The 14,481-nt window shown below is 58.6% G+C and overlaps 1 protein-coding gene across 1 annotated transcript; it reads right to left on the bottom strand.

Moving 5' to 3' along the window:
• Window positions 1–243: 243 nt before the first annotated feature.
• PIGC (phosphatidylinositol glycan anchor biosynthesis class C) lies at window positions 244–1,344 on the bottom strand. The gene has a single exon (XM_080407337.1). The coding sequence runs from the start codon at window positions 1,234–1,236 to the stop codon at window positions 358–360; it is 879 nt and encodes a 292-aa protein (XP_080263463.1). The 5' UTR covers window positions 1,237–1,344; the 3' UTR covers window positions 244–357.
• Between the last annotated feature and the right edge of the window lie 13,137 nt (window positions 1,345–14,481).

Below are 14,481 nucleotides of genomic sequence, written 5' to 3'. Positions count from 1 at the left end.
TGGGGCATCTGAGCCAGATGTGCGTTTCCGAGTGGTGTTTCCACTCAGGGGATGCGCACACAGCCTGTGCCCCCTCCCCCAAGTGTGGGTAGGGGTCTGCATGCCTGGAGAACACCCTGACCCGCTTGCTTGCTCCCCCAGCTGTGGCACAGGCTGGCCACTCCACGGGGTTCAGGTCCTTCCTTCACCAAAACCAAGCAGGTCACGTCTGGAAACAGATGCTGAGGGTAAGGCAAACGTGGCCCTTGTTGCTGTGCCAGAGGCTTTATTGGGCCGGGTGTCCTCCCCCGCCCCCGGGCTGTCCCCCAGCAAGGACCTCTGCGCTGCTCACAGCAGCGAGGGTCCCATCAGCCAGGCCTACATGAGGAACCTGGAGAGGTCCTCTTTGATCTCAGCCTCATCCCACGGCCCGTGGATGTTGTCCTTGAGCAGCTGAAGGCGGATGAGGCAGTAAGGGCAGAGGCAGGAGATGGCGAGCAGCAGCGAGGCGAAGAGCACGGCCCCCACGCTGGAGACGGTGGCCAGCCCTGCCAGCGCCGCCAGCGCAAAGAGCACCGTCACCCCCACGTAGCAGCGGGGTGTCTGGGCTTTCAGCTTCTTCTGCAGCATGGGCCAGAGGGCGAAGATCTGCATGGCGAAGGTGACCATCACGAAGGCGTGGAGGGAGCGAGGCAGGCGGGAGGCCAGGCACACCGAGGCGAAGATGGCCATGTTGAGGGACAGCGTGCTGGAGACGATGGCGGCGTTGGCGCCGTAGTCAAAGAAGATGAGGTGGCCGAGGAGCATGAGAGCCGACATGGCGTAGATGGTGTCCGTGCTGATGGACTCCGTCAGCGTCTTCAGCACCGGTGAGAAGCCGTAGGTGAAGGCTGCGAACACCAGCGTGCTCTTCAGGTCAGCCCACCGCGTCCGCCCGCTGGCCCAGCGCCCGGCCCCGCCGTCCACCGCGTCGAACAGGACGTAGCCCAGCAGGGAGGAGGCCAGGGCCGCCGCGAACAGCCCCTGCGGGCTCAGCGCCCCGGCGGCCATGTACCACCAGGTCAGCACGAAGACGCAGACGCTGCACAGCTGCTGCACCACCGCTCCCGACTGGAAGACGACGGCCCGGTACCGGTAGCGGCGGGCGTGCACGTTCTTCCGCAGCTCCTCCAGGAACCGCTGATCCACGTAGTTATCGGGGAAGGGCTGCCGCTCGTACAGCACCTTCTGCCACCGCCGCCCGCCGCCCGGCTCCATCGCGCCGGCCGAGGGGCAGCCCCGGCCCCGCCGCCGGGCCCCGCCGCGCCGCAAGGGACGCCGGGCTCTCGGGGGCGCCACCTGCCGGCCGGAGGGAGCGCGGCGCGGCGGGGGCGGGTCCCGCTGTGCCGTGAGCTCCCCCCGGCTGCCCGCCCCTGGCCCCGCCGCTCCCCGCAGGCGGCTCGGGGGGTGTGGGGGGGCGGGGGCAGCTCCTCGCTGCCTGCGGCTCCGGCCGCGGTGCCTGCGCTCAGCCCCGGCCCCTCACGGCGGGGGGGGACGCAGGGGCTGGGGCGGGCAGGGGCTGGGGCACCAGGCTGGGGAGGGGCGGCTGGGGGGGTTCAGCCTGGAGAGGAGGGGGCTCGGGGGGGCCTGATCGCTCCCTAAAACTCCCTGACAGGGGCTGTAGGCGGGGGGGGTCGGTCTCTTCTCCCAGGTAACAAGCGACAGGGCAGGAGGAAACAGCATCGATTCGCACCAGGGGAGGTTTAGATGGGAGAGTAGGAAAAAATTCTTAATGGAAAGGGCGGTCAGGCACTGGGACAGGCTGCCCAGGGAGGGGGTGGAATCACCGTCCCTGGGGGCGTTTAAAAATTTTGTGCTTGGGGACATGGTTAGTGGTGGCTGTGGCAGTGCTGGGCTAATGGTTGGACCTGATGATCTTAAAGGTCTTTTCCAGCCTGAATGGTTCCGTGCCAGGCCCCTGGGTGCTGCAGCCTTTATCCCGTGCTCGGGCTTCTCCGGAGGCGCTGCTGCCACAGCGGTGCCGCTGTCACGGTGGGAGGGTGGGCTGCGCCCGCGCTGGGCTGGCAGGTCCTGCCACGGTGCTGGCAGCAGCTGTGCCCACGCAGGGTGACAAAGGGGTCTCCCAGGGGACCCTCCTGCAGCCCCAGTGCGCCATCCTTCAGCAGCCATCAGGAAGGATGCAGCTGGTCCATGGGATTTGGTCTGGTCCTGTCTGTGCTTGGACGTCCCCGTGCGTGTCCAGCCTCGCTCGGCGAGGGACCGCAGTGAGCATGCCCTGCCCAGGCCCAGCCGTCCTGCTGTTCTGGCCAAACCAGGCTCCAGCGCCCATGTCGGGAATGTGGGTGTGATGCTCCGAGCACAGGTGCCTTTCCCCTGCAGCTCAGCCCTGCCCTGCTCCCTGCGCCTGCCAGCACCCTCAAGAAGCGGAGGCGGGAGGAGGAAGAGGAGAAGTTGTGGCTGAGCAGGGGCCGAGAGGTGCAGGGGCACCCACCTCCTGTGCTGCCCACCCCCTCACCAAAGGCACCGAGCTGGTGTGCAGCCAGTAAGCTGGGGAACAAAAAGGGACGAGGGGAGGTGTCGCAGAGGGAAGAGGTGTTTCCCCACGTGTGTGCATGTTTGTGCTCAGGTCGGAGCCTTCCCAGCCCCAGAGGTGCCGGCTGTGGCGGGGATGCTTACTTTGGCCTCACCCGAGGGGCCTCAGCCCAGGGCAGAGCAGCCCCGAACACTGCCCTGTTTGTGCTTCGGGAAGGGGCGTCTGTGGCCGTCCTGCCACGGCGGGAGCGGGCGAAGGAGCTGACGGTTGTTTTCCCCCCACAGGCCTCACACACGTTTCCCTTCACAGGGCAGGAGCTGGCCAGTGCCTGCTGCGGGGGGGCTCGCAAGCAGGACCCCACCGTGTGCAGATCATGCAGAGCAGCAGGTAACCCCCGCATTGCCAAATGTGCCTTAGGGGGGGACCTCGGGCTGAGCTGCCCCGCGGTGACATCTAAAAAGTGCCACCTCCCAGCCCCATATCATTGCACTTGCTCCACAGGGCAGGAGCGGCTGCTCACCCCGTGCATTCACCCATGCCAAGGGGTGAAGCTGGCAGCCTCCAAGCCGAGGATGGAGCTGGGCTCGGTTCTAGCTGCCCTACCTAAAAGCCCCCATCCCCACACTGAGCACAGAGCCGTGCCTGTGTCTCCGTGCGCACAAGCCGGTGCCCACAGGGACAGGGAGTGCTGCCAGCTCCTGTGATTGCTGGCATTGCCTTGAAGCCCAGGGCCTGGGAACTGGAGATTTTGAAGGAAATGTTGTTCTCCCAGAGCCGCAGAGTAAAGCTGGGGCGCGTAAGAGAAAAGCATGGAGGGCAGCGTGTCCCTCCTGCTCCCCTGAGAAGTGCCACGGCCACCACGGTGGAGGGACACCACCTCCCACGGGCACGGGCAGGGTAATGCTGCACTCTCGCTGCAAGTGGGTTACAGGAGGTTTGGTTTGACTTGGCCTTGGGCTCTTGTGCACAGCTCTGGTGCTCTGGGGACTGGGAACAGTGGGCTGGGCTGGGGCTGGGGCATGATGCAGCCTCCATGTGGTCAGGTCCATCTGGAAACCCTGGTACCCTTTGGTTCTCTGCTGTGAGCCACCAAAATCCCCCTCAGAAGCAGGGAGAGGTGGGCTGCTGCTGCTGGTTGGTGACTTGCAGCATCCCTGAGCCATGCCAGGCGATGCCAGCCATAGCAGCAGCATAGCAAAGTACCTCTGGGAGATGCCACCACAGCCACCTGACAAGGGGATCACCCTGGTGCTCTGCACCCTTGGCAGCGCCCACCCAGTGCTGAGGCCCACAGGGTCTGGCACCCACTTGGTGCCCTGGAGACCCCACCAGGCTCCAGCACAAAACAACTGCCACTGCTGTGCAGGCACTGCGTCCCCGTGGGAGGGGACAGTGTGTGCTGTGCCACCGTGTGAACACACCACCTGCAGTCCAAAGGGCAGCTCAGCCCTGCCTGGGTGGCCCAGACTTTGCCTGCAGGGGAATGACTCACCTGCCTGCACCACAGTCCTAGCGGGACCTGCCACGGGACCCACCACGTCACCACCCATCCCTGCCGGTCAGATGGGAACGTGTGCCCGTGGAGTCACCCCTCAGCCCTCCTGGGGCCACGTGGCCAGCAAGGCCCTCCTGGAAGGGGTGAGCAGTAGCTAAGGTCAAAGATGCAAAAGCCCTTTGTGAGCATCTTGATTCCCACTCTGGATTCCATGCAGTAAGACCTCCCTCATCTCATGATTAGGTGTCCCCAAGTGCCACTGGCCTCTGGAGAGGCTATAAGATGGCAAGTGCTTTGAGACCCTCTGCTGAAATGCAGGAATGAGGAGCTGGATGCCGTGGCACTACAACCTGTGTACCCTGAGGACCTGTTGGCTTGGCTGTCCCCTGCCCTTTGCAAAGAGACATCCCCCCCCGCAAATTTGTTTAGTGTCTGCTGGGCTCTGATGTTTGAATCGCTAAAGCTGTTTGGAAGGAAGACTGGGAAAGGTGACAGGCTGGGACTGATCTAGACCTCCACTGGAGATATTTGACTATCAAAGTATCGAGGGCACTGCACCTCTCACCGCTGGCGCAGGGCTGCCTCCAGGTTTGTCTGCCTCTCCTCAAGGTGGGACCATCACTTGCGCTGCAGAGGGAGGCTTCAAAATAACTAAACAGCACACCCTGCTTAGGGTTTGAGCTTGCCTGAGGCTGCTTGGATGAGGGCAGATCCTGCACTTCTCCACGTCCCTCAGCTGGGGCTCTTCCCCTGCATCCACCCGTGTCACCCCACGGGGGACAGGCCTGCCCCAGCTACCAAGGCCATAATGGCACCAGCAGCTTTGCAGCCTGCCTCACCGTGCGGGCTCCGTCCTTCTTGCCATCCCTCTGTGGCGAGTGGTGCCTGCTAGGGTTGTGCTGTGTCCCCCAGGTTGCTGTGGCGGAACTGGGTCCCTCCCTGGGGCTGGGGCTGTGGCACAGGCAGGGCTGCCTGTGAGCACAGCTCTGGGTGCTTGGGCTTCGTTTCTCTGCCGAGCCACCCCCCAGCCTTCCCCTTTGACCCTGGAGCTGAACCCTCCCTCCGCAGGAATGTTTTTCAGGGGGGAGGTTGGCGCAGCTCCAGCTGCTGAATTTTTTCATGCCCAGAGACTGTCTCCTGCCTTAAACGGCCCCATGACATGGGCTGCGTCTGCTTTCCTGCTGTCACCTATTTAAGGATTTTTTTGATTCAGTCCCCAGTCCAGGGTGGTACGATACCAGCCCAGCACCTGGAAGCTGCTGTTGGGGGCTGCTGGGGCACACAGGGCTGGCTGCCCTGGCCTCCCCCACAGCGATGTGCCCAGGTACGGGGGAGTCCAGTGCTGCGCCAGCTCTCCCAAGCATCTCCCTTCCCTGTGCGCAGGTCAGATCTCCTGGATCCAGGTCCACATCCTGGTCCCAGGGGGACCCTTGCCATGGGCAGCCCATGCCTCAGAGGGATGCTCCTGGGTGCCCTCAGGCATGGCTCCCGCCCTTGGCCTCACTGGCCAGACCCAGCTGAAGCTGCCCAGACCCCCAAGCCCTCCTGCCGGCCGTAGCATCTTCCACCACCCGGGAGGCCTCCCTGCGAGCTTGGGTGGCAGATGCTCTGCCCCATTTGGGCTTAGAGGAGGCCCCACTGGCCCTGGCCACATGCTGCAGTGCTGGTTGTGCAGCCAGGGCAGAGAGTATGCCACAATCCCCGTGGGTCTCCATCCCGAGGCCAGACACCAAGAGCTTCTGGAGGGGACATCACCAGTTTTGGTGTCAGAGCTCCCTGTCCCAGGCAGATCATTTCCAGAGCACAACCTGCCCTATGGAGAGGAGCCTGCCCCAGGGCGCAAGCCAGGACCTTGCTGGAGACCACATGAGAGGCATTCCTGGGTGCACAGCCCCTGCCCAGGACAGAGAGGACCTAAATGCTGGTGAGTCGCTGTCTTACCTCATGGCAACATCCTAGGGGCATGTGGGACAGGCTGGGCATGACGTGGGTGCTTGCATGTGAGAACAAGGGTGGTGGGAAGGGAGGCAGAGCAGCCAGGGAAAGGGGAAACTAGCACCCTTCCAGGGAATGAGCTGAGCTGAGGAGGTGCCGAGGCTGCTGGAGAAACCCAGCAATGCTGCCCAGGGCTGGGGAGAGCAGTCCAGGAAACTGAGATCAAGCCTAAGCAGCCCAGGCTGGACTGGCATCTTCCAGGGTGAGGTTTGGGATTTGCTGAGCCTGTTGCAGGGAGAGAAGGATGGGAAAGCTGCGGTGTAGCTCAGCTGAGGAGCTGGGGCAGGAGAGATGTGATGTGGAAAGGCGCACGCTTGCAGACGTGACCTCTGGAAGACACAGCCTCTGGGGTGGCTGTGAAACTGAGCTCCCTCGGTCCTGGCATTCCCTGGCGGTCAGCATGGACCAGTGAAACCCCGTGGCAAAACACCCTCCTCACCGCCTGCGCTGGGCTCCAGGGAGAGGGACAAGCCAGCCCAGCTGGGGTCCTGGCCAGCTTCGGGCAGTGGGTCAGTAGGGTCCCATTTTGTAAGGGAACTCTGTGAAGTTCAAGCTGTCACCTAGTAATGTTTTTGTATTTTAACCTGCTTTAAAAAAAATATCCCTAGGAAACTGTAGCCAGAAATGATGTCAACAATGTGCTCTGTCAGCTGCAGGGTCCTCCCAGGTGGGACGAGTACAAACTTCAGCTGCCCAGGTAAGCTGAACCCAGCCCTTGGTTGTACGTGGCACGTCTCTAATGAACGCAGGGAGGAAACCAGACCTTGGGCGTAAAAAACTAAAACCAGCCTGTGGGACCTGAGCATGGGTCATCATGGAAGCTGGAAGGTGAAAAAAGTATCTGAGATTCAAGATTTGGGAGTGAGGAGGGGCTTACAGATTCACATGGGTGCCCCTGAGCCCCAGCAGCAGCGCTGGAGCTCTGGAACAAAGCTTTGCTGATGGTTTCTGACTCCGTTCCTCCTTGTTTAGCCCTGATGTTGAAGCGTGGGGAGGGGATGTGAAGTGCTGACCCAGCTATGCTGCAGCTGGTGGAACAGCATCAAGAGCTGCAGGTGGCAAAACACTGAAAAACCCAAATCCCCAGAGGGCGAGAGCCAAGAACCGTTGGGGAGAGCTGGTAACCAGGGTGGTGGGTGCTGGAGCCACGTGCAAGCTCTCCATCACCCTCAGCTTCATGCGGCAGCTTTCCCCCTCCCCTTGCAGCTCTGGGACATGGAGCAAGTGGCGTGAAGGGATCCGGAGTTTCCTAATGAGGTTTTTACCGTCTGCTCAGGGGATATTTTTGTTCTTTAGCTAAATGCAAACAAAGGCAGAAGTAGATAGGGAAGGGGGGACACTGATGAAAGCGTGTGCAGGTGAGCTGGCTTTTATGGGAAGTGTAGCTGGGGGAAAATTTGGAGTGACAAAAGAGATTGTAAATCTCTGCTTTAGCTTGGTGCACTGCAGAAGGATCCTCCTCTGTGCTCACCTTCCAATTTGATTCCTAAAGAAGCATTTGTTCAAACACAGCATGGCCTCACCCTGGAAACACAGAAGTTTTGGGGGAGATGTTCACCCCAGGAGCCCTTCCTGTCCTCTTCCCATGAACATCAACCCGGAGCCTCCAAGAAGGAGCCCACCTGCCTGCAAAGAGCAGCGTGATGTTGGGGCTGAGGTGCATTTTACCACACAGCGCTTCTCCCTGCAGCACAATCTTACCCTACCCCAAAAGACAAGGGTCCCCTGGGTCCGGCCCTGCAGGACATGCGTGTTCCTCTGCCAGAATGTGGGTCCCCGAGGAGTGACGCTCCCTGCTACCGGCCACCCCCTCGCTCGCCTCCCAACTTTTCAATATTTGCTAGGGAGGGGATGAAGCCAGTTGGGAATTTAGTTTATTTTAGTACTCTGCAGAAGGGGAAGGGAAGCAGCTGGGCCCTGCCTGGCCAGCTCTCATCTCTCACCCCTACCGCCTGCATCTGGCGGAGCTGCGCCACCCTCCTGGCACTGCTGCCCCAGGGCCCCGACCGCTCTCCCAGCCCGGGGGGGCTCTGTGCGTGTCTCAGTGTCTCAGCTTTGGTTTTGTGTTGACAAAGCCACAGATGTGCCGTCCTGCCAGATCACGCGCCTGCGATGTTGCCTGGTTTGGCCTCGATTTGCATGAGGCCAGGGAAGAAGCCCGGCGCCGTGTTGCACTAGGTGCTTTCCCAGCCCCTCTGCTCACCCTCGGTGCTTATGGGCAACTTCAGCCCACACTGTCCTCCCAGAAAAAAAAGTCTCCCCCAAAATTTACACCTCTGTCACAGAGTTTTGCCGTTTCTCGGTTTCTGTAATGAGAGTTGTGTTTTCTTTTCCCAGGAGGGCTCAGATGGTGGCTGCCAGAAAGCACAGAGGGGGACCTGTAGGTGCCCGCCACAGGGTTTGTCCCTGCTGGAAGCCCCTGGTCCCACACTGCATTTCCATCATGCAACCAAGAGTTAATGTTGATTATCTATGTCTCAACTGCCAGCAGCTTTTGGACTTTCCCTGCTCCATCAGCCCCCCCTGAGACGGCAAGAGCAGCTCCTCGGCTGCCGACCGCATTGTCTTCTCCGGCTGGCAGCAGGCACTGGCCTCTGCTCCCGTGTCATGGCAGGGAGACGAGATGCTGCTGAAGGCCGTACCTTGAACACCTGCCAGCCAGGCTAGGAGAAAGTTGGTCCCTTCTCCTTGAAGCCATTTTCTATCCATTCCCAAGCATTGGCTGTAGGAAAGGGCGTTTTCTGTCATGTGGGGGCTCTGTGGTCCCGAAATGGGGCCAGGAGATGCTGTGGCTTCCTGCTTCACCCCACCTGAGCATCCTCGCTGCAGTGGTCATTTCATCTCCTTTTTCTAGGCAAAGTTAAAATTCAAACGAAGCCACATGAAATGAGCAAACCAAATACAGATGTTTTCAAAAGTGGAATTCCCATTTCAATTAATTTTCTTCAAAGTTTTGACTTTCAGGTTTTGAGCCACTGAAGAGGGGGCTCAAAGTCAGGCAGAGGAAATCTCTCTTCAGATCCGGCTGTGCCCTCCCATTGCTGCGTGAGGGGTCTGAGCCTGCCGCAGGTGGTCCTGGGCATGGCTCCATCAGAACTTTTAGGAGCCGTGGAACTGTGCCACCATCTACCCGTGCTGGATTTCGAGGCTTTTTCAGGAGGGATTGAGGCTGGCTGGAGATCAGAGCAGTCACTCTCCTATACCAGGTCACGCAGCCCCTGCCAAGTGTCACTGTGTGCCATTGTCCCTGCTTGCCAAGAGGAGACCTGCCGCCGCTCCTCAGCACCGTTGCACACCGCCGCGCCGGCCCACGTTAAGTAAACCTAATGATGCTCTGTGCGGAGCAAGCGCTTCAGTGACCTGGCCTGTGTGTATTTGCAGTTTGATCGGCCGGTTGCTGTGACCGTGGTCACAGCCCAGCAACCCAGCGTGGCATCCCCTGGGTTTTTAAGGAGGCTGTGGGAGCAGGAATCAGTGTCCGTGCAGGGGGACATCCAGGACCCCCGGCCCCTCCTCGTGGGACAGCGCAGCAGCCCCAGCTGGGCAGAGGTGTGACACGAGCAGAATCGCTGGTGCAAACTCCATCGATGGTCCCTGCCGCCTCATCCCAGGGGCGACACCTTGCAGCCACCCTCCCCAGAAATCCTGTATCTCTGAGTTGAGTTATAAAAGAGCAGTTATCAGCTCAGCTGGAGGCAGAGTTGCTCCTGCTTGATTTTGCAAGGGAAATGATTCCAATCCCCCCCCCCCCCCCCCTTTTTTTTCCCACAGCTTGTTTCTCTCCAGTGTGAATTGCAGAAGAAATAAAAGAAATTCAGGATTTTTAAGAAGTTTTACACAGGTTTGCTGGATTCTCTCCTATAAGTGGTTAACAGTTCATCTAAAGTCACAGGAAGCTCTCTGAAGCAATCTTGTAGTTTACAGCTTTTCCTTTACTAAATAAGAAACGGTCAGGAAATCAAACAGGAAATTGTGTCTGGAAGGAACAAAAGTTGCGTTGTCAGAACCTGCTTACAAAAGATTTACTTTATTTTAACCAGTAAGGAGCCAAGATCAATAGTCAGAAGAGGAAGGAGTTTGTGTGAATTAAATCACATGTGAAAAAAAACCCCAACCAAACATTTGGGAAAACAAGATGCCTTTGTAAAGAGCAGATAGGGATGAATGGAAGAGAAGGCTTAGCATCTGCAGCAGCCAAATGCCGGAAGGTGCTGAGAGACAAAGGGTGTAACCCAGGATCGGGTGTCTCTCCAGAAGTCTAACATTGCTCCATGGCCTCAGTGCCCCAGTATCTGTGGGAGATATTCTACAGCCTGTACAACACACCAGGTCCATTTGAGTGTTAGAGTACAATGGACAAGCATTGTCCCATCACTGTGCAGCGTTTGCAGGTAAAACAGCAGCACCTTTTCTTTCCTCCCACTCAGAAACACTGCACCAAGGTGCCCCTTGGGCGGCCACCTCCAGCTCTTCCTACCCAGGCTGTCGAGCACCACGACCCAGCTTTTATTCACGGTCAGCAGAGTGATTATTCTCCTACCACTACCAACGCAACCTGTTGTGCTTTCCATGCTCACAGTCCTCTGCACTTACATCAACACTGCAGGCACGCAGAGTCCTCTCCGCCCAGGGGATGCAGGTACGTGCGCTGTCGGGTGACACGCTGTCTTGAATTCAGCTCCACGGCAGGACTAACCCTTCATGGGAACTGCACCAGCTCGCCTCATCCTGGGATTTAGCCAAGAGCAAGCCAAAATCCTGCTGTGAACATGCAGTGCTTTTTGAGAATCCCATGCAAATATTTGTTGCCGGGTAACCCTACAGTACATTGGGCTTTGGGTTAATTATGGGCTTTAGTTGAGAGACTGTGTAATCTGTAATTTACTTTTGTTTTACCATTATACTGCTCATCTTATCAGCGGTTGGGAAACAAGCTTAGCAAGTACTGGTATGTGCGGGTATGTCAGAGGTGATGAATTGAAATCTCTGTCTGGCTGATGACACCAGGCTTATTTGGTGGACACTCATACCTGGTGGGGACTGACTCAAAGGGGCTTTTTCTCCAGTATCCTGACCAGTCACTGTCATGGTTCCCCTGAAATGATCTGTCCTCCGTGACAGCTCTTTAGCTGTGTTTGCTCTAAGCTGTATGTGATTAATTCCCAGCTGGTAACGGGACCGTGGCATGCAGGAGCTGTGCCAGTCAAGAGCAGCTGCATGGGCTGAGCAAGTGCGGCTTCACAGCCTTTTCCCCTCCTCTTGAGGAAAACCTCTTGGCGAGAAGGCTGGAAGAATTACTGTCCTGGGAGCACGATAGAGGCTGACAATGGAGACGGTCCCAGCAGTACTTTGTGGCATGGCCCTGAGCAAAGCACTGCCTGCCAGCACCGAGACAAGTGCTCTGCCTGGAAATGCTTAGCAATGGGTTAACGAACATTTACCAGCTCTTCTAGCAGACAGCAAAGCAGTTCAAATTTCTAATGCTTCATGGATGGATTTCGCTACTGCTCTGGTCCTGTCCATCCCCAACGTGCTGTTTGTGGCCAAGGCTGTGTTGGTGGGATGAAGAACTGCTCTCTGCCTGCTGGGTCAGGTGGGCATGGGTAAATCCTCCGGTCAGAGGCAGGACGCCAGGTGTGCAGGTGTATGCCTTGCTCTGCACCTCCCTGTGCTGACACCCCCCTCTCACTCAGAAGGGAAGGTACCATAATCCTGGCAGCATCCATGAAGGAGACGAGTCCTACACGCCTCCCTGGGGGGTCATGTCCTGGCAGGAGGCAGAGGGAGGCAGCTGCAGCTGAAGCTCGCGTTGCCCTGCCTCTCTGTGGCATCCTCCAGCCCCGAAGAGATCTGTGATACTCCCCCAACGTGGTTAAAACAGCTGCTTGTGGGACGTGGGCTGTTGCTCCCACAGGGAATTCCCACCACCGAGGCAGCTCCCCAGAGCTGGTGCTGAGGCACGTCCCTGGGCACAGAGGCCTTCTGCACGCGTGCTGCTCTGGGCACGGCCCTGTGGCAGGTCCCTGGAGGCACAGCTGGGCCCTCCATACCCCATCTCTGCTCACAACTGTCCCAAGGCCAGTGAAGTGCCCACACAGCCATGGAACCACGCTGCCGCTGTGCTATGTCTTAGCTCGGGCACTGCAAAAGGCTGAAGAAATTCTCATGGCAAAGGTGCTGGCTCATGCCCCACTGAAGCCACAAAGCAGTTTCTCAAGTGTTTTTCAGGACTCGCCTCACTCTTGTAACCAGTTAGGTTGTTCCTGCGTCATCAGCGCTCCTGGGGCGACAGAACCTGACCAGGGAGGTGAGTGGTGCTGAGGCAGCCGAGCTCACCACTGACCCACTGGGAGAGCTGCCAGAGGGCTCTGTGGCAGGCATCGCACTGGGGACACAAAGCAAAGCCACTCGCTGTCAGAGCTGCCCTCCTGCCTACTTTCATCTTGATCTGATCCATATTGTGGTTTAGTAAGTCTATTTTCTTCTGCTAGAGGTTCACGTTAAATTCCATGGGCTTCTTCCAAAACCTACCAGTGACTTGCACAGGAATTTCCTCCTGTTCAACCTAACAAGTTACAGCTTCGTCCAGCAGCTCCAAGCCAGGCTTCTGGCCAAGCTGCAAGGTATGGGGCAGTGGGTGCTGCTTTGTACCCTAGCTCACTGCCCCCTGCGCTGTTATGCCCCTATTTTCCAAAGAGACACAGCAGACATCTGCCCAGGATCCTCCTGCAACAGCCCCCTTCTCGAGCACTGCAGGACAGGCTGTTTCTGTCACGGGGCAGACCACGGTTTGCTGGCCAGGGGGATTTAAACCCTAGCCTGTGTGGAGATGGGGCACAAAGCTGGAGCTTCTCCCTTTTCCCTTTTCCTCAATGTGTTGGCACGCAGGCCTGTCTGCTGACTGTGGCATGCAGAGCTCTCAGAATGGCAGGGGATGCCAAGTATTAACGAAAGCACAAAATTACTGGGTAAAAAATCAGGAAAAGAACAGACATAAAGACTCTCCAGAGGTTTCCACTGCTGGCTGGGAACATTTACCTCCAGCTGGCTGACTCTAGTCATGCCATCCTGCAGCTCGGCAGCTCCAAGCTACGCCCTGCAAACACCCCGTCCTGTTTGGGAGTACCCCTGGATGGCCGTAAGGGCTGGTTCATGGGGCTGGGGCCATAACTCCTCTGGGGAAAACAGCAGCTATGGCCTGGGAGGGCCCTGCTCCTGTTAGGATTGCCATGATTCACACCCTTCCATGCCTCCCTCTGGGCAAAGCTGTCCTTCCTTGTTCAGAGTCCTGACGTGTGCATGTTTCCAACACAGCATGCTTGTGACTAATCCACCTGTGCCTTTCAGGACGGCTGTAAATGCCCTGTGGGCTGGGAGAGCAGCACACGTTGCTGCTTGCTGTGGCACTGATCACATTGGGAACCCCAATCCTGAGCCGTTTTTTTGGCGAGGGTAAGCTGCAAGGATGGTTTGCTTGACTACCACAGGGCAGTGGAAAGCCCACCTTACACCACCATGCTTCAGATGGGCAGATTTAGGCCTGGCTATCTGAAAAATCCTGTTCTTTTGATAATAACTGTTGTGTTTTTCTACCAGTCCACCCAAACACGCCAGTACCAGGGAAGACACCTCTCTTCTGTCCCACGCTGGGGGCAGGCACCCACAGATGCCAAGATCACCCTTACAGCTTCCTGGCCTGTATTCCCCCCCAAGCATCTCCCAGCCCCAGCCAGCAGAGCGAAGGCAATGCTAGGGATGGAAACCGGGATGGACTGCGCAGGCAGCTGTGGGGCTGGGGGGAGGCTTGGCCAGGCTGCCAGGCCCCGGGCACAGCTCCAAGGAAAGCACTCCCCGTGCGGGCCTCAGGATGCACCTGGCCAGCTGCCAGGCAAACCCTGCTTCGTCTTTTGCTCCCGCAATGACTACATACGCACTGAACCACCTCAGACACTTCTCTGGCACCCCTTGTGTATATAAGCACTGGCCATGCAGCCACCCGGTACTTGGCGGGGAAGCCTGAGCCCAACCGCGACTCACGCACGGGCCGCCTAAAGGCTCCCGCAAAATGGCCGCCGCCCCGCTCCCGCCCAGGGACTGCAGCTCCCAGCAGCCCCCGCGCGCCCCCGCCCGCCGGCGGGCGGGGCTCCCCCGCCTACTCCGCGGCCGCCATTCTGCTGGAGGCCTCAACCGACACCAATCAGCGCTCAGCTCTGCGGGGCAGCCCGCGGAGAAGCCTGATCAAAAATAAAATATTTTAAAAAAACCCTGTCATGTCGGGGAGTCGTTCCTCAAAATGCCCCCCGAACCGGAGGCAATGACGCTCCTCTCTTTCCTAGCGGCCTCGGTTTGCTGCCAGCAGTCATTTATTCCTACGGCGATTTCCCTTTAACGGCTTGTTTCACGCGGGCACCTGGCAGGGGTCCTTGGGGGGCGGGGAAAGAGAAGGCCGTTCTTTTGATTCGCCGCCGCGTCCGAGTGG

This window comes from Falco punctatus (assembly GCF_963210335.1).
Source record: "Falco punctatus genome assembly, chromosome: 11".
In the NCBI taxonomy this organism is placed as follows: Eukaryota; Metazoa; Chordata; class Aves; order Falconiformes; family Falconidae; genus Falco; species Falco punctatus.
Note: the sequence above shows the minus strand (reverse complement) of the source record. Positions and strands in the feature narration are given on the sequence as shown.

Coding starts and splice junctions, on each gene's coding strand:
- PIGC (XM_080407337.1), bottom strand. CDS start 1,236: ATGGAGCCGGGCGGCGGGCGGCGGTGGCAGAAGGTGCTGTACGAGCGG.